General features: G+C 37.9%; 1 protein-coding gene across 4 annotated transcripts in view; it reads right to left on the bottom strand.

Moving 5' to 3' along the window:
* arhgef10la (Rho guanine nucleotide exchange factor (GEF) 10-like a) overlaps positions 1-26,972 on the bottom strand; it is a 288,915-nt gene that overhangs the window by 105,403 nt on the left and 156,540 nt on the right. For all 4 annotated transcript variants that reach the window (XM_049471703.1, XM_049471702.1, XM_022682351.2 and 1 more), the window contains one exon: positions 22,859-22,959. In XM_049471703.1, coding sequence (XP_049327660.1) covers positions 22,859-22,959 — 101 coding nt within the window. The remainder of the gene's footprint in view (positions 1-22,858; positions 22,960-26,972) is intronic.

Raw genomic sequence — 26,972 nt, 5'->3', positions numbered from 1 at the left:
CGGTTCCTACTCCCAGGACTTTGTTTCGTCCCAGGCCCCACGTACCCAGGCAGGCACCGAGGCCCCCGGACTTTCACCCCAGTACTGTGCCCAGGCTGGCTCCGTGGACTTCCCCTCAGACATTTGCCAGTCCTGGGCACCCACCCGTGTTTTTGGTCCCCATATCTCTCCCTGTTTTGGTCCCTGTCTCTGTTTACGTCCCTGTACCCGTGTCTGTCTCTGTCTCTGTTCCCGTCCCAGTTACTGTGTTCGTGTCAGTCCCTGTTAATGTCCTCGTCCCTGTTCCCATGTCTAGTCCTGTCCAGTCTCCGTCTCCTGTCCAGTCTCACGTCCAGTCTCCGTCTCCTGTCCAGTCTCACGTCCAGTCTCCGTCTCCTGTCCAGTTCCCTGCCCAGCCTCCGTCCCCTGTTCTGTCTCCGTCCACCGTCCAGTTCCCTGTCCAGTCTCCGTTCCCCGTCCAGTCTCCGTCTCCTGTCCGGTTCCCCGTCCAGTCTCCGTCTTCTGTCCAGTTCCCCGTCCAGTCTCCGTCTCCCGTTCAGTCTCCCGTCCAGTCTCTGTCCTCTGTCCTGTCTCCGTTTCAATCCCCGGTCTCGACTCCTGTTTTCCCTGGCCTCTCCCTGCCGCCAGCCCCCGGGATTCGTTTTTCCGCGCCTCGGGAGCTGCGCGTTTAGGGGGAGGCTTCTGTCATGTCTTGGCCCTGTCTCGTGTCTTTGTGTGCATTCCCCACGTGACCTGTGCTACCCTGTGTCTTCCGTCTCAGTACTTTTCCATGTGTTTCTCATTTGTAGCTCCGCCCCTGCCCCAGGTGTTTCTAATTATAGTGTTTCCTGTTTCCTTATATAGCCCTGGTCTACCACTTTGTCTCTGTCGGTCTTTGCACTGTCCCCCGTTGTCTGTCTCTCTGCGTTTCTCTGTCTCTCTCTGTGTTTCTTAGCCTCTCAGTGTTTCTTTAGTCATTTCCCTAGGTCCTTGGTTAGTGTTTATCTCTGTTTGTTTCTAGTTTCTATAGTTTACTCCATTTCCCTGTTTAGTGTATTCATCCTCTGTCTAGTTTAGTTTTCTTGTTTTATTTTCTTGTATATATATCCCTAGTTGATTCCCTTGCCCTGTTTAAGTTCATCCTGTCTAGTTTTATAGCCTCCTTGTTTATTTATCATTAGTCTCTCTTGTTTATTCCTAGTTTATTTTTCCAGCGTTTGTTTCTTGTTTATCACTAGTACCTCTTGTTTGTTTAGGTTTATGTTCTCTAGTTTCACTCGTTTGTTTTGGTTTTTTAATTATTCATTTATCTTTGTTACGTGTTTACTTGTTTCATTGTTTATTTGTTATTTATTTATTAAATCATTCATCTTTCCCTTACCTGCACCTGTGTCCGCCTCCTCGTCTCCCTGCCTGGGTCATTCGTGACATGAATACTGATTTTGTTCACCTGTAACTGAAAGTCTGACACTGTAACTTTGCCAACCGTAGTATTGCCAACCATCATAATGCCTCTGAGTATTTATCTTGTGTGTGGCCCAATCCCCTTTCTCTTGTATACCCTTACCTCTTGTTTTCAGGTGCAGGTGAAATCTCCACCCTAAGAATTTGGACATTTCTCCAAGGCTTTGCCACGGTTTTGACATTTGCCAACGAACAATGTTTACCAGGCTACTTGCTACATGTCCATAGGTTACTCTGCCAGTGCTTAACTAGTTAACTTTAGGGCATCGTATGTCTTTAGAAAGGGGTCAGAAGGCATTTTATTTATTTTATTACTGTCCATTCCATAACTTCTCTGTATTGCTTTTATTAACTTTTTTTTATTTTATTTTCCTATTTCATCTTAAATGCTGCAACCTCTGCCGTATTTTGCACCATTTAAGGTAAAACAGAAATGTTAGCTAGATAGATAACTAGCTACTGCGATTAACTACTATTTGTTTTTGCTTGTTATGAAGAAAATGACCATAAAATACTAACATTTGTGGGTTTCTTTAGTTGCTTGTGCTGCCATGTTGCCAGAGATTCTCAGAGCCCTCTGTTGAGAGTGTGCTTCTAAAAAGGTTTAAAGGATTAGGGAACCTGAACACTCCCCCCTACCCCTCCAGCCTAACAAGAATAGGGACACCCTACCCCTAAGCGTGCACACACAAAAGTCCCTCTGGTTATCATTTTTAAATTTTATATGTTTTTGTTCTCTTCATTTTGGGCTTGCCCAAAAATGATAATAAAAAAATGATAATATGCATTATGAATTTTGATAGTGCATAATAAGCTGTGCTTATAATGTGTTACACATATAGGCTAAATTTAGGCAATAGAACACACAAGGTCCTGTGATATCTCGAAGAACATCATGGCTGTGATTTGGTCGTAGGCCATAGATCATCACATCTGTGATGTTTTTCACGATAGCACACGGCAATGAGTGTTCTATTGCTTTTGTATATATGTAATAAATTTACAAAATAATTGAAGAAAACAAATTAAAGAACCTAAAAAATATATTCATAATGAATATGCTTTAATATGGACTGTGCCTTCCACCAAAACGTTCTTCCACAAAAAAATGAACTGTAACTACAATACGGTGTATGGTTTATACAGGCTAACACCACAAATGTTCCCTTAAAATCAAAATTTCGAATAAGCAAAGAACAGTGAAAATGAAGGTGGTTGGTACACGCTTTGTTGAGGTTCCAGGTATTGGCATATATCTTTTAAACGCAGCTTATAATTAACTATAATCACAATTTATAATGCAAAATAAACATTGTTATAATGTGTTATACATTTTTATTTTATATTTATAACCATGTTTATAATGCTTTATGAATGCATTATAAAGTGTTATGAGTATGTTAATAGAGTCTAACAGAGATGACATTCATTATCTTGTGTGTTCTATGGGTATACAATGAATGAAACATGGGTCTATGAGAATGCATTTTATTCTATTTTAGAACTGCATTCTGTTTTTATATACATTTATTTACTTTTTACACAGTGCCCTAACTTTTTGGTACAGGAGATGTAGTTAAAAACTACAGGCTATTGTATGTTAATGTGGAAATATTCATGTTTAGTCTTTGAAGGCTACAAGGCTCATTCCACTAGTACATAATGAGCACTTAAGGCAAACAAAGGAGGATGACATTTTCAAAGCACTGCCCTGGATGTATACATTAGCAGCATCCAAGTGGCTCTTTTTCATGGACCAGACACTGCCTTGAGACACCGGATCATCTCCATTTCCCTCTTATTCCCTCTATGCTAATGTGGGCCTCGTTTCACACGTGGATCACCTACTTGCAGCCTCGCCACACACACTCTTACAACAGTGTAAATGTATGAACCACAACTATAAAAAAGAGGCAGAACATTTTTTGTTCTTTATAAAGAAGAAAGAGGCCGGACAAATGCGTGCCGCGGATGTAATTGCAGTTGCCATGACGACCATAGGAATTGGCACATGGGTGCTAAGTGGATAAGATGCACAGCAAAGCAACACTGGAGTCCGGGCACTATCAGTACCGTCTGGAAGCACTTGTCAAAAATAAATCCATCAAAAAGCAAAGCCAAAGAAGCTAAAAAAAAAAATAAAAATACAAAGAAAGACATTATTTTAGATGTGATAAGCATTTGATTATTTATGCCAAGTAAATGTACCACTACAATTAGTGACGCACCAAAAAACTAAAAGTTCAGACCTGCAAACCTTGAAAGAGTTTATTGAGCACAAAATTACCCACACTAACCTCCCTAAAACACCTCTTTTTCATTCACCTGAGCACTGCAAGTTTTTTCATTCTCTGACTAATATTTTTACTTGCCATATTTGTGCATCCCTTTGCACAAGAAAATGATCTTTATTTACTTTATTAATTTATTTAAACCCAAACGGGGAAAGGCTGGGACTGTATAAAAAAAAAAAAAAAAAAAAAAAAAACATTTAGGTGTTTTTCACACATACTTTAAGCAATTTTCCACTGCAGACAGTATAAAGCCAATATATCTTATGTTTTGTCTGATCAATTTAATTTCATGTATTAATTAACATACATTCCTGAATTTTAACCCTCACAATAAAGCATTGGCCACTTTTTAATGTGGGCATTCCTTTTTTACAAACATTTAAAATCAATTTGGCAACACAAGTACATTAAGTAATGACGTGTTTCCAGAGTTATTTTGTCCCGTTCATTAAAAACACATTTTTGGGCGCTGAGTGGTCCAGCGGTCTAAAGCACTGCCACTATGAGCGGGAGGTCGCAGGTTCGAACCCCTGCTCATGCAGCTTTGCCATCAAGCTGCCGCCGCTCAGAGGGAGCAAAATTGGCTCTGCTCCCTCTGGGTGGGTAGATGGCGCTCTCTCCCCACATCACTCCTAAGATGATGTCCACAGCACAGGGCGTCTGTGAGCTGATGTATTAGTATCGAGTCGTTGCGTTTTCCTCCAAGTGCGCGATGATGCTACTCGGCAATGCTGCATCATCAGCAGCTCGAAAAGACGTGGTGGCTGGCTTCACATGTATCGGAGGAAGCATGTGCTAGTCTTCACCCTCCTGGTGTGTTGGGGCATTACTAGTGATAGGGGGAGTCCTTATGAGTGGGTTGGAAAAAAAAAACAAAGAAAAAAAAAAAAAACACATTTTCACTGTGTGATGGTTTATCCCAGATTATTCCAAAGGTGCTTCTGGACATGGTTAACATAAGATTTCTGCTCTGTTCAGTAAGTGGTATTAATGAATATGAGTAGTAATTTTGAGTTAAAGAGCTTGTTGTTGATAAAGTTGAGTAAACTCTTTATCATGTGGTTCTATCAGCTAATGATTAATGATTATTCTTGCACATCTCAGAGTTTAGCTGAGGTGTTTGTGCTCTTACCCTTTAGATTGCTTGAATGCATTAATAATATTATGGGATGTAGAGGGAAAATATGCAAATCCCTCCCAATCCTATTCATAAAATGACTGTAGAATAACATTTCTACAGTTTTGCAGGGCATGTTTAGTACAGTGTGGTTTTCTGTAACGCAGTAGAGTGGGATATAAAGGGTCAGAGGGTCGACTAGGGTTAATAAAGGCCACAGCTCTGGGGAAAAAGCAGTTAGCACGTCTCGCAGTGCTACATTTCATGGTCCTGAGTCTTCTGCCCGAGGGAAGTGGTTGGAAGAGGTGATTTCCAGAGTGAGGGAGGTCAGCTACAATCTTGCCAGCATGCTTCATGACCTGCTGTTATGTATGTCCGGAGGCGTTGGCAGAGTGCACCCAACTATTCTCTTTGCTTTCCTGATTATGCAGCTCATTTATGTGAGGAGGATGATCTAAACCTGATGGTAACGGATGACGTGATAATGGTCTTGATAAACGATTCATAGATACCATTTTATTTTCAATTAGAATTAGAATATCATTGAAAAGTTCATTTTTTTTTCAGTAATTCAGTTCAAAATGTGAAACTCATTTATTATATAGATGTATTAAACACAGAGAGATCTGTTTTAAGCTTTTATTTATTTTATTGTTGATGATTATGGCTTACAGTCAATGAAAACTCTCAGAAAATTAGAATATTATATAAGACCAACTGGTACTTTTGGCAGTGTGGGCAGTGTGCCAAGTCCTGCTGGAAAATGAAATCCGCATCTCCATAAAAGTTTTTAGCAGAGGGAAGCATGAAGTGCTGTAAGATTTTGCAGGAAAAGACTGCACTGATTTTAGACTTGATAAAAAAAATGCCCAAAGTCAGTGCAGAGCATTGCCCACACAAGTACAAATTGGTCTTAAATAATATTTTAATTTTCTGAGATACTGATTTTTGGGTTTTCATTGGCTATAAGCCACAATAATCAACAATAAAAGAAATAAACGCTTAAAATAGATCACTCTGGGTTTAACACATCTATATAATATATGAGTTCCACATTTTTAACTGAATTACTGAAATAAAGTAACTTTTCAATGATATTCTAATTTTTTGAGATGCACCTGTAATTATGAGAATGTGAATGGTACTTAAGACTGCATTAACTTCAAATACAATACAACCAAAAACAAAAACAAGAGCATGCCATGGACATTGAGGGGTGTCTGAAGTGTACCACCACCACAGGTGGACGCAGAAAGACTCACTGATTGGTTGGTTAGGAGGTCAACCACTTCAGGACTTTCACAGACGGGTTCTTGGAATGCAATCATTGGAGTAGAAACTAAAGAGCGAAGTATTTTGCACAAGTCAAGAGGAGATTTTTTTTATTGTTCATTTTAATTGTCCATTAAAATGCAATAGCTGCTTCTTCGTGTTGTAATTAACCCTTTCATTTAGGGTTAATAATACATACATGGCTATTTTAATTTTTATGATGCAGTCATGCAGCACCCCCCTGCACCCACAGTACAGTAGTTCATTAAATGGATTGTGAATGGAATTTTGAGAATTTTGTGGAAGTTTGTGGATTAAGAAGTTATTCTGTCGTTTATTCTCCAGTAGGGGTGTGACGAGACACTAATATCACGAGATGAGACGAGACACGATATTGGGTTCACAAGAAAGAGACGAGACGAGATTTAAAAATACAATTTTAAAGAAACCGTCAAAAATGAAAAATGGCTTGGAAATTAGAGTTTTTTTTTTTAACAAAATCATATAACGCAAACTTAACAGACTGGTTTCTCTCACACATTGATTCTATAAGAAACAGAAATAAGAATAACAAATACAAATAAAACTTTTCTAGGTCTTATATAGTGCAAACAATAGGTGCAAACCACAACCAGTCATATTAAGACTATGGTTTGTGTTTTTTTTCTCCTAAATCTCTTGTAATTTAACTATGCATAACCATAACCAGTCATATTAAGACTATGCTTGAAGTGCAAACAGAGACAGAACTTCATTTTTTTAAATACAGTACAGAGCTAAGGGATTAGTACAACTGTCTATGAAACAGTCACGTGTAGGATTTATTTACAGTATTTACATATGGTTTGTGTCTTGTTGGTCACTCTGTTACGTTTATTGTTTCCACTGGAGCCAAAATGAAGCCGGATATACAACTTAAAAGTAGCAGAAGCATCATCTTTGCAAATGCCTGAATTTTCCTCTTCTGCTGAGAGCTGCTCTCACTGCTCAGCCACCACACTCTATCGCTATCGCTACTGGGTTGCCAGATCCCTCTTAAAAAGTCCACACTTAACTGTTTTTTTGCCCGCGAGACAGGTTTAAGCCTGATGAGAAATATCGTCCGTTTTTATCTCTCCGTCTCACCCCTATTCTCCAGTAGTTTTAAGTAGTTGGTGAATAACAGATCAGAAGAGCAATGGTAAAACACAGCTATTTATAGTCACTGTCACGTCTTAAAAGACGCCTTTAGTCAAAGTTTAGTACTGAATTAATTAGTATTAAATAATATAACAATGCCTAGACCTAGAAAACAGTTTTGGACATCCCTTTTGGACTTACAAAATTAACAGTAGTATAAAAAATGTGGGCACCACTGATAATTTTCATAAATTTTCTTTATAAATCACTGATTGTTTAGATCAGCATTTTCAGTTAAATATTTCATATAGCAGAATAACAGTGATATTTTAGAAGTGAAATGAAGTTTATAGGATTTACAGAAAGTGTGCAATAATTCTTTAAACAGAATTAGACAGGTGCATAAATTTAAGCACCCCAACAGATAAATGACATCAATATTTAGTAGATCCTCCTTTTGCAGAAATAACAGCCTCTGAACACTTCCTATAGGTTCCAATGAGAGTCTGGTGGAAGTTTCTGGTTGAAGGTATTTTAGATCATTCTTCTTTACAAAACATCTTCAGTTCAGTCAGGTTTGATAGTCTCTGATCATGAACAGCCTGCTTTAAATCACACCACAGATTTTAAAATCATTCAGGTCTGGGGACTGAGATGATCATTCCAGAACGTTGTACTTGTCACTGATTCATGAACATTGTTCTCCAAAATTTGCTGCTGATGACTGAAATCCATGTGACCCTTAACTTTAACAAGACTCGATTCCTAGTTCCTGCACTGACCGGACAGCCCCACAGCATGATGGAACCACCACCATATTTTATTTTAAGTGATGTTGGGCGCGGTTGTAATGATATTAAACAAAAATACGATCACTACAAACTTTAACCCTCACATTACAACATTTTTGCAACACTTTATTATTTACCATAATATTTTAAACTAACCTAAGATTACATCTCCTCTCAGCAGCACATTTACATGCGTGGTTTGAGGCGAGAAGTTGTCCTCAGACCATTAGTAGGATATAATTCACTGATTTAATTTTTTGAATGTTTCCTTCAGTCAGTCTGTAAGCACTATTGCCTTTTATAGGCCATTCTGCACGATGACAAGGAGGTGGCCATGATTGTTTACTGTGTGTTAGATCTTCTGGTGCAGCAGCAGATCATTGATACAGATTATAATCACAGTGATTATAAAAGCACAGAATTAGTATCAGTTTGTTACAGGGCACCACAGTTATTGGAAAAGGAGGAGGATGTTGCTTGAGTGGCAGAGTTTGCAGTGCTTTATATAACTTTGTCCACAATGTTCCACAAAAGGGGAGCTGCGTCTGGGGTTGAAGCAGCTAAATTCAAAACATCTAACCGAACAGCCACACTTCTGCTTGTATCATTATATGGAAATAAAACCAACACCAGAATATCTTAGCCAGAAGAAGCGGCGTAGTTCTGAAGCTTTGGTGAAGCTCATGGGTCCGGCATGCTTCTAAGGTTTTCTTGCAATAGACAGCCATTATTCATCATTCATAGATTAGCTCCTAAGCTAGCGTCTACTTCAACAACCTTTCATTACCTGACAGAGCTTCAGAACAGAGTTTCCCTCCACAGAAAGGTAAGAGCAGATGTATGAACATTTTGGTGGATGTTTTAAATGTAGCTTCTTCAGCCACAGACGCAGCTCCTGTTATTTGGAAGGCAGTGGATATGAATTAGCTAGCTATATATATTTGGTATCCCCGGATTTTCTGTAAATAATAAAGCTGTGAATAATGATAAATAGACTGTTGAATTGTTGGGATAGTATATCTAGCTACAGCAGCAGCTACTTCAGACTGCATTCCCTTTAAATACAATACAACCAAAATATAAAATATGAGTCCACATAGCCTACAATTTTCTCATACAACAGTACAAGATAATTTCTTGTTTAGGCAAACCAGTGAGCAGAGCTTTGAGTCATTGATTTTATTGGTTGAAAGTTTCCCTCAGTCAGTCAGTAAGAACTATAGCCTTTTATAGGCCAGCACAACCATCAACTAGTAAAAGTGTTGTTGGATTCACTTACAGAGAATTTTGCTCAATTATTGTAGGACTAGAAAAGGACAATCAAGATTTAGTACACCTACAAACAACAAGTACTACTACTAATATAAGCCAAATTAGCAAATACACTAACTAGCAGAGTTTTGCTCCAGCAGTTCTAGTAGTTTCTGCAGCTGTCGATGTGTCTAACGTCAGCTGGCAGAGCTTTGTTCCTTTCTTTCCGCCCCCTTGTTTATCTGGGAGGATTGTGGAAGCTGTGGCCGTGGCCATCGATCTGTGGGCGAGCGAAGGGAGTGGAGATGGAGAGGTAGAGCTAGTGTGCTAAAGCTGAGCCGTTAGCCCCCTGCCTCTCGGCACAACTCCCTGTGGCACCACTGAGTGCTGGGCTTAATCATCATCTGTCTGCTCCTCGGGTCTCTCTCTGTCTGTCTCTCTCTCTCTCTCTCTTTCTCTCACTTATACATACTCAGAAACACACACACTCTCTCGCTCTTGCTCTGTCTCTCTCTCTCTCTCTCTCTCTCTCTACACAACGCCGTCCTCTTTCTAGCCGCATTCAACTGCCTCCTCGTCCTAATCCATCTCAACAATAGGCCTGAAAGTCTGTTTTTCCTTCATCGTTCTATCTGCACAATTTCTATTGCACTTTACTTTTCTTCTTCCTTCTCCAGAAACACACAGACACACACACACAAAAACACACACACGTATCGAGTGCACAACGTACACACAGACGAAACCTCTCGCCACATGTTCCTCCATGTCCCTCCTGCTGATTCCAATACATATAATTTCAAAGCTATCTCTTCCTACAACTGAGTGCCCCCTCTCTAGCTCCAGAGAGAGAAAGAGAGAGAGAGAGAGAGAGAGAGAGAGAGAGAACAACAGAGAGAGAACAAAAGAGATAAAGAGAAAAAGAGAAAGAAAAATTGTGTTTGTGTGCATATCTGTCGCCCAAACATTCTTGAACAAAACAGTCCATTTCAAAGTTTTCATTACGAGGTTCTCAAGTGGCCCAGCTATCTAAGTGCTGTCTTTATTAAAAGGAAACTGCATGCTTGTTGGTGCCCAATAATATTACAGCTATTTGTGACTGGACATCCTAAAGTTAAAATTTCTCTCTCTATATATATATATATATATATATATATATATATATATATATATATATATATATATATATATATATATATATATATATATATATATGTAAACATTGCTACTAACATGGGTATTGCTGCCATTAATATGAGGGGGATCATCATCACATTTCATAATTGGCCAACGTAATGCCCAATGTAACGTGTAATACACCAACTGTGTTCCCTTTGGGCGCTGGCTGTTAATGCAAGCTGCATGACCGGGATTTTAAACGGGATTTAAATCACCTGATCATAGTGGCAGCTCCTTAGTCTGCTGGGCCTCTTAAGCATTTAAGACTAAGCTTTTATTACATATTATATATGTATAGTATGTATATTATACCTATTTTTCAAGTTATAATAGGTCTATGGGCTATACACAACACATTTATGAAGCTCTTGATTGAACACAATCACCAGCTCTAGTGTTAGTGTCAACAGGTAGTTTTAGCTTGTGCTAAATAGCAAAATGCAAACACTCTAGATCATGTTTGACTGTGATAGAAGCTAAGATAGAATCTGTGATAGAAGACACAGACTGTTGGTACAGATCCCTCCCTCAGAAAAAAAAGTCTGCTGGCTAATCCTGCTGTGTACTGTCTGAAGAGCTCAACCAGTGGACTAAAATGGGGCTTATTATTGTGATTCTTATTCCACACTCTTTTAGCTGATTCACAGAAAATGGATAGATGGATGGATTTTGAGCTTGGAGTGTTTAAAGGGGCAGTCGAGACCCAATGAGAAACACAAAAGCATGCCAAAGGAGGAAATGAACTCTAGCTCCATATTCCACCTTTAACGACAAAGGGAAAGAGGTAACATGTGAGCAGATGTGTGTGCGTATGAGAAGAAGAGATGTAATTCATGTATATTAGCATAAATAAAAGTAATCTACCTACTGTAAACGATATTGCTGGTTACGTCGTGTTAAAATGCTAATATGCCTCCAGGCTCTGTAAAATGAGTAAAATACAGGGGATTTCGCAGACAAATATAGTGACGTGAATAATCTGTTAAAAAAGACATAAACATACATATAAAGTAACATAAACATAAATATACATACATAAAACCTGTCGTCGCTGTCCAATGAAAAACACTTATGTCCATTTTTTTTTTTTTTTAGTTTACTACATAATTTGAACAGACAAACCGTCCCTTACACTGTGCCAAAATTTCTTGATGAACGGACCAATAGAAACTCTTCAAAATGACCTGAAATAAACTCTTTTTACATTGACTTCCACTGAAGTTAACAAGGTTTTTTTTTCTTTCCAATAAAGTTGCTGTTTTGTAGAGAAGTGTTTTTCATTGGACAGTGACGATATACGCAATATGACTTCATGCCCTAAAACTCTAAAAAGTCAATAGTATTTGTGTGTGTGTGTGTGTGTGTGTGTTAGCGCACACGTCAACTCTTCTCCTTCTACCTCCTCCGGCCTCTCGGCTGGAGCCTGGTTAAGACCACACTGCGCCTGCCAAAACCGATCGCAGCGCAGGCTTTGAAAAGCTTCATTAATATTGTTTGGATTGAGCAGCATTAATTAGGCCTGAGCTCTGTAATAAGGAATCTCAGGGAAAGCGCCGGGCCTATCTCTTTCTCTCTCTCTCTTTCTCTCTCTCTCTTTCTCTCTCTCGGCGTCAATGAGATGCAGCGGCACACTTTCAGCCTGCACGCCCGGCGTAATTAATGGCGCCCTCCGCTCTCTTTTCAAGCGTGAGCCGCCGCTTCCCTGCCTCCGAGTCCGCACAGCGTGGGGTCAGCTTTGCTTACTGGCGACTTGTTTTTTTTTTTTGTTTTTTTTTTTGTTTGTTTTTATGTATTTATTTTTATCTGGCCACGATTAGGATGGCGTCTCTTCTTGCACAGCGGGGGCACGCTGGCAGAGCCGGGGTCTCTCCGGTGAGTGCGGGTGCATGGCAAGATTTCCTTTCTGAGGCACAGATGCATCCGGAAGCACTGCGAGGAGGGGAAGTGGACAAACTCTGCTAATGAAATGGATGAGCATGATGGAGGGCCAGGGGGCGGAGGATGCTTTTGGCATGACAAATAAGAAGGGCATATGTGAGGGTGGTAAGATTTGGAGTAGCCTAAGGCCCAGTTACACTCTGACTATCAGTCTAAATGACAATGTCCCATGAACGTAGGAAAGTAGGGCTTCGGATACTTTGATGGGTAAAAACGAGACTCTAGTGGCGGCCAGAAATCTGGCTTGCAAAATTTCTGCCCCATCAAATACAGCTATGCAATTCCATTTGCAGTTTGCAGACAGCTTGAAAGCAGCCCAGCAGTCCCTTCCTTCTTCACTTTTACAACCACATAAATGTACATTTTACAGTAGTAGCTAAAAAACACTCATACTACTAATTAAGTTCTGTCAATCTACTCGCTTCTTAGCGGCCTTCAAGATTAGCACTAGATAATGAGCGTAGGATTCAAAAGATTAATGTACACTATTGCCAAAAGGTATTCAATCACCCATTTAAATAATTGAACTGGTTACAATCTCTTTCATGGCCACAGATTTATAAAAGCAAGTACCTAGACATGCAGACTGTATTTACAAACATTAGTGATCATTAGTGGCCCTTTGAATTCTGCTGCAGACTAAACACATTTGGGTTTGACATTAAAAGGCAAGTATAATATAATACAAAAGATAAAAAAAAAAAAAAAACATTTTATAGCTTTTATCTCCAGGTGTATAAACTGATACCCAGTTTAGAAGATTAGCACCTATTCTATGTATTATTCAAACAATAAATAGCACTGAATGTCTGCACTCAGTTTGTAGATTTGGGTTTTATCTGTGCATACTGAGCATTTATAGGGGGGGGGGGGGGGGGGGTTGTGAAGCTGAGAGAAGGTGAAAGGTCAATCAGAGACACTGCACAAATATTGTCCATAACCAGTACAACTGTTTGGAATGTGCTGAAGAAGAAAGTCATCACTGGTGTACTAAGTGCCAGATGTTGAACATGTAGACCAAGAAAAACCCCAATAATTAATATTGTAAACACTGTGCATGCTGTAAAGAAAGACCCTAAAACAACTGTTAGTGACATCACCACTAACCTCCAGAGGGCAGGAGTGAAGGTCTCACAATCTACTGTTCACAGAAGACTTCATGAACTAAAGTACACAGGCTAGAAGATGAAAATCAGAAATAAACATGAAGAATAAGCAGGCCAGGCTGGAATTTTTCAAGAAGTACAGAGAGAAGCCTGTGGACTGAATATGGACTGAAGAGAAAGATTAACCTTTACTAGTGTAATGGAAATACTAAATCCAATTAACCCTTTGAACCCTAGACTGTTATGGTGTATTTTTTCTCCGTTTTTGTCAGTTTCTCTTTCAGGTCTTATAACACAGTAATTATATCAGACAGACACATGCCCTGATCTCTTTTACTCCAGAAGCCATACGGCTGTTCAAAAATGTAATCATTTACAATGGAAAAGGAAGCAGAATTGGTTTATTTCCCTGGAACTGATCATGTTTTGGTCCAAATTTTACCAAGCGCCTGTTTTTATTTTTAAATGTTTAGACTTTAAATATATTCACACCTAAGATATCTTTTCAAAAATGGTTAGACTAGAGTTTTTATGAGTTGAAAGCATAAGAATATTGATGATAGTTCATTTTATGGATTATTAATTATTACTTTGACAAAATACATGGAGAGCATCAGGCAGATTTATTTTTCTTGATAATCACACCTCTAGAATACATGTAGATACTAAAAACCTGACACTCAGAGCAGCCTATGCCTTTCAGTATTTATATCAGGACTCACAAAGAAACCAACTATATACAAAAACTTTTTAGTCTAAATAAATAAAAATGTTTAGTTCAAAATAACTACTTAGTAAAAATGTGCAAGTAAAATAAAAACTATATAAAGTAGTGCCATACCTAGCTTTAGTTTGAGTGCAGGTAGTTTCACACTGTCAGACGGGCCAGGCAAGACAACGATTAGGGCGGATATGGTGCAAAAGGGAGATTATTTACACTATTTACAAATATACAAACAAACAAACAGGACCAGAGGCTATAACACAACATACCAGAAAATGAGGTTGTAAACCAGGCAACCAAACGCATAGGAGGCAAGGCAGAGACGTAACAAAGTCCAGACAGAGATCAGAAACCAGCAAAACAACTATATCAGAGCAATATCCAAAATCAAAGTCCAAAAACACGATACACAAAATAGCAGAATATAACACAAGAAAAAAAAAACGCTTTGTAAGCACGGAGGGCAATACGCGGCGAGGAACAAAGAAGTACGGTGTCCTTAAATAGGGAGAGCACACCAGAACCGAGTTACCACTCAGGTGACGTATCACGGTGCTGAGACATGTGCTCGGTGACGTCACTGCGTTTGTAGTTCTTAGAGTTCTGGGGATTGTAGTCTTTATTGTCACAACCGACAGGAGAGGCAGAATGAGGAGCGGCAGGCGTGACACACTTTTTCTGTGGACACTTTTGAGTCATTTACTGATATTATTTGGTTTAAAACATCATATAAATATGTTCGAAGCACTAAAGGTAAATAATATTGGTTGGGGAAGGAGATCTCAATTTTTTAGGTGTTTTTCTCAATGGCTTTCTTGCAGATGCTTTAGTGCACTGGGATGTCACACTTTATTTTTAGAAAAAAAAAAAATCCGCTCTTTCTAACCAGATATATGTGAAAGGATTCCTGAGTAATTTAGCTGAGAACACAAGGTGCGATTTTGGGTTGTAAGGGTTAATATCGGTTATGAAAAATGGCGTGGAAGAGGACAATTCTGAATCTTTTACCCTGTCAGCTATTCCTCTCTAATGCTTTTTTGGAGGGTTAGTTGACCACAGGGTGGTGAGTTTAAGGGGGTTGCAAAATATTGTGAATACTAAAAGGGGGTCACAGAGTAAAAAAGGTTAAGAACTTCTAGATGGAGAGATAACAACGTCTTAGCATGAGTGCTACTCAGCTATAAACCAGATAAGCTCATCTCCCCAGTCATTCATTAGATGAAGGTAGTTGGGTCCCCTCTTTAATTACTCCTGCCCCCTTGCCTAATTAATCCTGCCGCAGGGCACACACTCCAACAGTCGCTGTGTATGTTTAGTCTGAGCTGCCAGAGCAATCACCTGGATCACACGGGGGATATCACTGATGCGGAGGTAGATGTTAGCGGTTCCAGGCTGATTCATTAGTCGGCTCTGGAAGATGGGGATTCTGCGGCGTGGCCTGGGGCCTCCTGAGCTCGTATCGGTCCAACATCACCACAGGAGAGGCGCGAGAGCCTAGCAACAGCAGGCCACCCATGAAATTACATCAACACGGCCAACTCCTCCACCCACCCCTTGTAATTACATTTAGTTAAATGGGTAAGCAAAGTGTGGGTGTGATGTAATTAAGGGGTAATGGACATATTAGCCAGGTTCAATTACAAACGTGCTTCACTCAAGAGAGACAGAGGGAGTACGGCAGGGTTACGCTACCACTTCGCAGTTTGCGCTGCTGTTAGTCGCATTTTTAGCCTGATGCCTGAGCATCGACTTGAAAAAAGTATAGGCATGCGAAGGCTATGTTTGGTGGTCTGATAAAGTCGCCTGTGAAAGAGGAAATAACAAAGAAAACCCAGACGAGCTATTTTGCTCTGCAGGCCAAAGAGGAGGCCATGGATGGGCCTTTAAGTGTCAAAGAAAAAACTAACAAATAAAAGCGGTGCTAAAATTGTCATTACCATATGCCTCTTTCCACTACAGCTGCACATTTGCCATAACAGTATATATTAAGCAGAATATAGGCTAAGAAATGCTAGAAACTTTTCTAATTATATGATATATTAATATTTTCAAAAATCATGTTTCATGTTTCACAGGAATGAATGAATGTAGAACGAATGATTCATTCTGTGTTCTGAGGAAACATATCAAGCAAACACCTGCTCTCTTCTGATTGGACAGATGTACTGTGAAAGCAAACTTGTGTGGTGTAAATACAGAAAATTATACGGAAAGAAGAAGAAATCTGAGATATTTGAAGTAGTGCGATATTTTAGCTTGTGATTCTAAATCAGCAATAAGAGGTGCATGGTGTCTCAGAATAGTTATTTGCTGATTGGAGAGATGTATCACGTTGGATATATTCCTTAGCGTTAAATTTGTCTCAGTTCAACTTTTTAGGGTTAGTGAGTTAGCATGCTAACTTACACAGTGGAGAATTAAGTACAATCTGTGACATTTTCTGTACTGGAAATATAAAGACCACATTTACTGCAGCACAAAAGTGGCGCAAATCTAAAACCAAGAGGTTACACTACCATTTTGCTGTTAGCTGCAACTTTAGCAGACATTTAAACATTTAAAACATACTGAAAAATGTCTATATTGTAAATATACACTAGCCAATTTATGTACTTACTTAACATATATTAAAAGACTATACTACTAATAATATTATACTGTTGTCATTAAACTTTAATTACACTTTAGAAAAAAGTATATTGCATATTTTATTAAATATATTACAATGCAGTATATTTACACTTAACATTTTGTCAACTTGTCAACAAACTAAATATTACATATATTAAATAATAATAATAATAATATAATATATTCAAGAAAAGTCTAACTTTAACCACAAATCAGCCTAACCCTAAACTCTAAACCTAAACCCAAGTTTAACCTAAACCATGAATCAACCCTAAATCTTAACCTTCAAACAAACCTTTACATAAACCCTATACTTTAACCCTAACCCAAACCTTAACCTTAAATCTAAACCTTAATCTTAACCTAACAATAATACTAACCTTAATCATGAATCAACTCTAAACCTAAATCCTAACCCTAAACCTTAACATAAACACTAAATCTAAGCATAAGATGTTAAGATTAGAGTTTAGGTTAGAGTTGGATGAAGTGTTTCATTTAATAGAGAATCATTTACTTTTACCTTACAGTTAAGTTGTATATAATACACATACAATTAACAGTAAGTTGAATGTCAGTTGGATGTTAGTAGAGCATCTATGAAGCATCTATAATGGACCATCCAAATAAAGTGATATCAAAAATTTGGTAAACTTTTTTATGTAGTAAAAGTATAATAAGTACATGAAAAGCTTTCATTTTAGCATTCTTTAAGTACACTGATCTGTAGTGTGGCTATGAGTACGTGTTGTGCATTAAGTGCATTATTGTAGCATGATAAAGTTAAACAGCAACTTAAGAAAAAAAGTAAAGGCTTTGTTTGGTGAACTGTGAAAGTTAGATGTGGGCAGTAAGACTAGAGGAAATGATAGAAAAGAAGAATAAAACCCACAATAAAAGAAAGACAAGCTATTCTGGTCTACAGGCCAAAAGGATGGCATGGATGTGTGAAAGGAAAAAAACAACAGGCGATAAAAGGGCAGCTATGCAAACAAACAAAAAGGCCCACAAAGAACACAAAATGGCTCCTTGCCATAAACACTCCTGTGTGGGTTTGTGTGTTCGAGACACAGAGAGAGAATAGGAAATATTTTCCTCAGAAAGGCTCTGGATAAATGCTTTCACTCGGTCGCTAGCTAGCAGTGTTGTGGGGATCGTGCCACTTATTCTGCCAACATCCACTTAGTGTCAGCCAAGATTGTTATTTGCGCATCAACATAAAACCATTTTCAATACCCGGAGCCTATCAAGCAAAACGAGTGCCGCATGGAGGACTGTTACTGTTGTTCCTGTGGACACAACAATTTAGCAAAACACTGGCAATCTGCTAAAATACAAAAGTGTCTGTTTGCTTGTTGCTATGAATAGAAAAGAGACAAGCACGGCACATTAAAAAGAAAGAAAGAAAGAAACTCTGCTGATAGGTGCTTTCTCAGTGTTCAAAATTGTTTTGTCACTTCACACAGTCAGACTAAGGGATCTGTCTTAAACCCTGCGCAAGCTGTGTCACAATGCTTATTGCTATCTTACACTACCTTAACAGGCTTGTCGTTTAAATAGCGACGGTGATGGGTATGGTGATGTGGGAAAAAGGTGTGTTCAGGTACATTTCTGGAGCATTGCTTGTTTATCTTGGTAACAGAAAACACAGGTGCACCATTGATATACATTGAATACAACCTAGACAGACGCCAGTCAGAAGTTCATTGCTATCTTGGCAGTAGGGGTGGGCGATATGGCTCTAAAATAATATCACGATATTTCAGGGTATTTTTGCAATAGCGATATACTTGGCAATATAGGAAAACAGAAAAATAATTAATTCATTTCAGGAATATAGTATAAGAGTATAACAGCATAATCATAATGTGGCAAAATAAATAATATAGCATAAAATAATATAATGCAGCAAAAAATATTGCAGAATATTTAGTGCATGCATATAAACTGCAAACTAAAACAATTATACAATAAATACACTTAAAGCTTCACAGTAAATAATAGACTACTTTTAAGGCAGAACATCCCTATTATCACAATATGGATTTTTAATATCACGATATTTCTGTGTGACCTTTCAACACAGGCACATACCCAACTATGGACCACCCCCGCTTGTTATGCACACATGGACACATGGCAGAGGTGCACAAACCCATAGCGTGTGCCTGTCGGCAGCTATGCAAACTTTTACATCAACAATAAAAATAATGAACAAGTGTTAACGAGAAGTACTTCTTTTTAGAAACATATTCAGGTAGCTATGGCGTTATAATAGCAATCCGCCAAATCAGAGAGCACCTAGTTCTTAAAGGTAATGACAAGTGACACACTATTTGTTTTGGTGGTTTATTGCATGTTACGCCCAAAACACACCCACAAATAATTAAGAGAATTAGTACATATGTAAATAATAATAATAATAATAATAATAATAATAATAATAATAATAATAATAATAATAATAATAATACATTACCACAAAATTACATGATTTATCAAGTCTAAGCTTTTATTAATGGGTATTTACATGCAAATAAAATAATCTTTGCTAGATTGTCAAATTAAACACAATCATCTAACACAATCAACTGTAGTAATCACAACAATATTTAATAAATATAAATTCTAATATTTAACTGTATTTTCTGGGAGAAGGACAGTCATAATAGTGTAGTGTGGTATATGCCTGACAGACTAGAGCACTTTTTTTTTATTTTGTCATAATATTTCAGGGTAGTTTTGATCATTATAACAATTTCTTGTGCTTTTATTGAGTTACTGGATTTAATGGAGAGCTTTATTTGAGGATATGAACACTAGTCTAGCTCCATATTCCAAACTCAACAACTTAAATTTCAGCAAAAAATAAGGAGTAATCCACCTTCTAAACTTCACAGTGATGCTGTAGATCACTAAATAAGCTGCTAATACTTTATCACCAGGATCTATAAAATATAGATAACTATAAAATAGAAAATGTGTAAAAGTTTCTAGTTTAATCATGTGAGTTAATGCGTTATGCTGAAACCCCTAATATCTACATTAATAAAGATTTTGGGCGTGTACCATAGGCTCCGGTGCTATTGCCCCCTCACTTGTTCCCAGCAGTTCCACCACTGGCAGGGTGGATATGAGCCTAATGGAGCGTCCTGCAGACTTAGCAGCAGTGTGTCTCTGCAGCCGAGTGTGTGATGGAGGGGAGGGGCATGTTAAGACAGATTCAGAGAGCTGTCAGCCCGGCACTTTACCGCCGGCCGGGGGTGGGCTGGAGGTTCGGGGGACGCGAGTGAAGGGAGGGGAAGGAAATCATGTTGCTGGTTTAATCTCTCGTGAAGTTCAATTCCGCCACACTCTCAAACACGCATTTGCATTTATGGGGGAGTAAATGTAAACAGTGCCGGGCAAATATATTCAACCTCCTTAACCGTCATCAGATTTACATCAGATTACAAACACCACTTTAATATCTAGTGCTGTAATTTCCTTTTGAAAGACTGAGCTTCATAATCAATTCCTTAAAAATTAAATAGATTTTAATGTAATGTAATATTCTGTGACAAATAAATAAACAAACAAATAAATAAATAAATAAATAAATAAATAAACCAATAAGTGCTGTGTATATACACATGATATATTGTGAAAATTGTGAAATATAAATTTTATAAACATATACCTATAAGTAGCAAAATCAGAGAAATTGATATAAAAACGTGATAAAGTGATCTATTTTTTTTCTATTTTTTTTATTATAATTATAATTTATAATTTATTACGCAATCAGAACAGTGAAATCTAATGACAGAATACAAAAACGCAAATTGAAACTTTACCATCTACACTAACCATTAAAATTGTATTCTGTATTTTGAAAATTGATACAGTATTACACATTTATTACACATAACAACATATCACAATTCTGTTAGTAATTAATGTGTTTTTTTTAAATTAACTTTTTAAATTAACGCCTTTACTCAACAGTGCCAATGAGAATTCAAATGAGCAACAGGTGCTCAAGGTATCAATTTAAATTTGACACGCACTTAAGTCACATACAAATATACATTACATGGAAAATTAAAAGCATTATTAACTGATAAATGCCTGTTACTACTGTAAAAAAAATGGCAAACAGGCTTGTCACAATAAACATATTATGGATATAGTTCTGTTATTTTTTCTGACCTCAATATGGTCCATTATTTTATTTGAAAGCAAAGACAACATATCATTAATGAGCTGGTATGCTGAATCAATACTTTATTTATTTAGGATATTCAAATTCCAGTGCCTAAATATTCTTAATAAAGAAAAGTTTATGTCTCTTTACAAGGGGCTGGACGGCTGGATGAATGGATGGATACTTTATTGATCCCAAAGGAGATTTTGCAATAGACATTATCTTTATGTCAGTGCTACATTCTTTAACTTCCATCAGAATCACAGACGTATTTGTCTGTCTCTCTGTCTGTCTCTATTAAAATGAATATAATATCATTTTTAGGGGGACAGTATATCATCCAAACAAAAATCTTGTATTTGTAATGCATTATATGGCATACATAATGCTTTATTTTGACTGTCATAAGGTAGTATAATAACTCCTAAGTACCTATAGTGCCATATACGATCATAAGTATGCTAAACATACTAATATAAGCCATTATGAAACCTGTCTTTATATATATAGGTGTTACTTTAAAGCTTATGGCAGTCAGTAATGGTATTATATGGTATCATGATGTATCATAAATACAGGATTTATTGGATGTTTTGCCAAAATTAGTTATTGTGACAGCTCTAATGTTGAACAATTTGGCTTTTTTTTAATGTCCCAGACCCTCAACGTGAAGACCTACTAAGCCCCCTGATCCACACATTTCCACTAAAGCCTCTGTCATCCAATCTCAGTCTAGACTGTCTCAGGCTGTCTCTCCAAACTAGAGCAGCATTACAGCAAGAGGTGGACTGAGAAGGAGCTGTGAGTCTCAGAGTTCAGTGGATGAGACTGGAATTTAAAAAATGCACCAGTCAAAGTTCTGCAAACAACTCCCCTGTATTAGAGACTGGCCTGAAAGTAGCTATAACTGAATCAAATTTATCGAAGCAAATCAGGAGTCAAAGAGGACAGTTTGAACAGCTCCATGAGCTATACAATACATATTCATGAAGTTCATAAAGAGATCTCACCAGCTCTATTCTTTCCAGTTTCAGACCCATTCAGAATGAGCTGTTTAATGGTTATGTCACTTTTATGCAAATAAGCTGTTGCTGGTAACTGTAATTGTAGATTATCCCTTATTTATAAACAAAAATTCAAGGTGTGAAACTCAAAACTATCCTTAATTCAGACTTTGATTCAGACTTTCAGATGTTAAAGTGCATCACGTACGGTGAAGTATGGTGGAGTTCAAGAGCGATCAACCACCTCAGTGGCTTTACTTCATGACGCTGCAGTACTGTGTGCCCTGTCCCTGAGATTAAACATATTAAAGCAAGGTTTATGTGACGATAAGGCCAAAACAAAACACGCCTGCTCTGTAGGTTATCAACAAAACTGACAAAAATCGAAAAAGATGAGGAGTCATCGCCTTTTAAAGGAGGAGATCAGATAGCAGAATGTCTCCAGCAGGAATTCCAGTTTTATCTCTGCATATTTCGCAATGCGCAGGAAGAAAAGAAAAAAAAAGAAAAGAAAAAGTGTCAGGCTCTGTATTTTGGCATTCTAAACACGGCCCCCGTCTGCATGGAGCAGAAAGGTCAGACAGAAGAATGTCATAGAAATTGTCTTTCTTCTGGTGAACCAGTGAATCAGCCGGTAGGAGAAGAATGCTCCATCCAGGCGAGCATCAGACGTTTCATTTAGAGCCTGTCAGTCAGAGCGCTCTTCAAAACATCTCAGCAATTGAAAGCATTATGTCTCAGAATGACAAGTCATCCAAGTGTGTGAAGACTCAAAGCAGGAGAAATGAGGGAGGAGGACTCACTCTGCGCTATCTTGGCCAGATGAAGGCGGTTGACCCAGGAGATCTTGCTGAGAGGACTTGGAGTGTTGAACACCACCATGAAGCTGACTGGACGCCCAGACCTGCACCAAAACAAACACAGGAGCATTTTATATGTGTATATTTATATATTAAGTATTAATCAAAAAAAAGGTTGAGCATTGGCTGAAAACAAGCTGTACCATACATATCACATTTTGAATTAATTTTGTGCGTCTGCTGGGATGTTAAGTATGAGTTCAATAAATATTTTAAGCTGTAGTTTTGTATTTTTTTTGTCATTTTCTTTACACACATTTAAGCTATTTAACATACAGAACAGGCCAAAAGTTTGGAGACACCTTCTCATTCAATGTGTTTTCTTTATTTTCGTGACTATTTACATTGTAGATTCTCACTAAAGTCATCAAAACTATGAATGAACACATGTGGAGTTTTATGTACTTAACAAAAAATGAGCTGTCCTCCACAGTCACCGGACCTGAACCCAATCCAGATGGTTTGGGGTGAGCTGGAGCACAGAGTGAAGAAGGCAAAGGGGCAACAAGTGCTAAACACCTCTGGGAACTCCTTCCTTCAAGACTGTTGGAAAACCATTTCAGGTGACCACCTCTTAAAGCTCATTGAGAGAATGATGTTAAGAGTGTGTAAAGCAGTAATCAGAGCAAAGGGTGGCTATTTTGAAGAAACTAGAATATAAAACATGTTTTCAGTTATTTCATCTTTTTTTTAAGTACATAAAACTCCACATGTGTTCATTCATAGTTTTGATGCCTTCAGTGAGAATAGTTTCATCATTAAGTACAACAGCAGAGATTAAACAAGGAAAGACATCATCAACAGCATCAACAACAACAACAAAAACATTATGCAGAGACAGACATTGTGATACACAATATTGCAATAATAAATGAATGCTTAACTAAATATAAAACAATTACCTAAAATTATAAAAGTCATAGAAGTTGCCATCCTGCTCCATGCAGTAATTGCTCTATATCTAGCTTTAGGTTGATATATTATGTTTCTTTTAATTGTTCAATATGTATTTTATTAATGGAAAGCTAAAGCACTGGGTAGTGCTTGAAAACAAATGAAATACTTATAGTTTTATATATTAAGGACATGTTTATTACTAAACCTGCATTGCTACTTTTGCATCATTTACACCTAATGGAAAGTCATTGGTGAAGATAAAAACAAACATTAATGGCCCAAATTACGTTCTTGTGACACCCTACATTTCATCAGTCATCAGTTAAGCAGGAAAAAGGTCTGGAGTTGATTTCAGGGTGGAATTTATATTCGGAAGCTGTTGACGTAAACCTACAATATGCGGTTAAAGGAGCTCTCAATGGAAGAGAAATCAATCATCACTAGCCTGAAAAAAAGAAATCCATCAGAGAGATAGCAGAGATGTTAGTAGTGGGCAAATTAGCAGTTTGGTACAGTATGAGGGAAAAGAGCGCAGTGGTGAACTCAAAAAGGCCTGGGCGTTCAGTTGTTTGGTGATACCCATGGGTTCCATACTTTAGGGAATCATTGCCTGAAAACAATTATCTACAATGTATTACAAACGAACATTTTATTTATGGCAAAGTTCATTTGCCCCTGAAATGAGGAGGCTTCTTAGAAAAATGTGTAACTGTAATTGTTGTAATTCCTAAAAGCTTTATATGATATTTTTGTTCAGTATTTGTTAACCTAAAAAAAATGCCCTGCAATCAATTTATATTTGTGCTACTCTGTAGATACTGGTTTATAAAGCTGGTTAATAGCTGGTTTATCAGGGCAGTATTCATCTTAATCAGGCACAACAGTGGTGTTTGTGGGCTTTAAAGGTTCACTTTTGGATTGAGAACAGTCAACCATCAAAAGCATCCAGCCAACTGTGGACTGATGAGGAGCTAGACCAGTGCTTACAGAACCTCCTCCTGCAGATACACATACTAAGAGATTACACCCCTAAATTAAATCAAAACCCGAGCCCTTCTGAGGCAGTGGGCTAATTGAATAATGGTGGGTTATGCAGATTTAATAACAAATCCAATTTAGTGTCGTACAAGATATCCTGGGGCTTGTTTGAAAATAATGAAAAGAATGGTCAAAATTAATGTCATGCCAGTTGTGGTCCTAGTATTGGAGTCAGGTTCTCAAAACCCTTGGAGGAAGGGAGGGGGTGGAAAGAGGAAATCTAGATGTGCTTAGATGACTGCTGAAACAATCTGTGTATCAGCAGATAAGTTACAAGTACAAAGTTTTTAAAGTGCCAGGTAACCTATTAGACTTTTAATTTCTGAAACATTAACAGATACCACCTTTCCGATTGGCATAATTCTGCTTTAGTGCATGAGTTATCAGTATAGCTTAAAGTAAAAAAAGTGTGTAAAAAAGTGTCAGTGTGTCATTGCCATCATAACGATGGGAAAAGTGTTCCTTGCGCAGTTCGAAATGTGCAAAAGGAATGTGCTAATTCTCTTAATGTACTAATGCATTAATGTACCAATTTAGGGCATCAGTGTGCCTTTGTTATCACAACGACAGGAAAAGTCTGCCTTGCTCAGCTTAAAATGCACTACAGGCATGTTCTATTTCTCTTAATTAATATGGGTAAAATAAACCAATCAGCGTGTCACTCACCAATCCCTTAAAAATCCAGATGTGCTCTAATTTCAGCAAATTGCTATTTTAACAGCGCACCACTTCTGCACATCTCAAGTGAGAAAACTGACCTGCTTGTTCATGCTGTGAAAGTCATTTAAAGAAACAGCAATGTTATTTTTTTTCTCTAATGTTTATTGTTGAAGTAAAAGATGCATAAGAAGCGGGGTTGTACATGCATTGAGTGTAAGCACCTGCCTTGCCAAGATAGCAATATGCCAGAAATTTATCAAATTTGTTAGCTTCATTGCTATTAAATCGATGCAGACGGAAGCGTAAAAATAGACCGTTCACGGGGTGAAAGATAGCAATGAGCATCAGGGTGTAAGATAGGGCTCAAGGTCATGCTCAACAGCTTCCTCCTACAGCATTTAATACTGAGGCCAGGCAGTAATCCATTACATTAAACAGTGAGACAAGGTAGCCAAGGGGGAGATGACTACACACTGACAGTGAGTGTCAGTGACAGGACGACACACCCAGTACGCTAATAGCTGGTGACAGGACCTAAATGTATGAGTTTGGCTTGCAAAGGATGTTCTGCCCAAATGAAAAAAGGTACGCTCTAATTATCTAAACCAAAAACAATAAGTAAAGTCATTAAATCAAACTACAATTACCTGCAACTAAAAGCTAGTAAGAAATTTATTGTGTTGGTAACTGAGTACATTTTACTCATTTATTACAGTCATGACAGCCATTTTGTTTTACAGTTTAGTCATTTCAAGTAGCCAGCCAGTAAAGTGCATAAGCAATGCATTGGGCACTGTAGCTGTAAAAAAAAAGAAAAAAGCAGCCAATAACACTCAGTGCTGAGCTTAATTAAAGAAGATAGGAGTATCTTCAATCAGTGTCGGATGGGTATGGTGGACCTGCTTGGCTGCACAGGAGTTTCCCAGTCCCTCTCTGTTGCTGCCAGACACCTTCACGACAATAATTAAAGATTTAACTCACTGATGTTCATCTGAAGGAACACGCACATGAATCTGAGTCGTAAGCTCAAGCTAAGCTAGCCCACTCTACACTTCATCATTAACATAAAGCAGTCCTTATCAGCAACTGTATCGTGTAAATGAAGCCAAAGGCTGAGTTTTTTTTTTTTTACTCAGTTACACTGAGCTTCTTATTTTACTGACTTCTTTGCTATCATAACGACAGGAAAAGTACGCCTTAAGTGGTTTGAAACGCACAAAAGGCATGTATTAATTCTCGTATTAATCATGAGTGTGTTTTGGTTGTCACTTGCCATTCCCCATTCCCTCAGAGCCAGGTGTGTTCTGACTGCGGTGGACTGCTATTTTAACAGAACATGCCAAGATAGCAATGAAATCTGACTGTTGATATCTGTCTAGGTTGTTTTCCATTAGTGGTGTACCTGTGTTTTTTTCATTGCCAAGATAGCAATACACCCCGCATTTATAAGAATATACCTAAT

The sequence above is a fragment of the Astyanax mexicanus genome, chromosome 24 (assembly GCF_023375975.1).
Source record: "Astyanax mexicanus isolate ESR-SI-001 chromosome 24, AstMex3_surface, whole genome shotgun sequence".
NCBI lineage: Eukaryota > Metazoa > Chordata > Actinopteri > Characiformes > Acestrorhamphidae > Astyanax > Astyanax mexicanus.
This window is presented reverse-complemented; position numbering and strand designations above follow the sequence as displayed.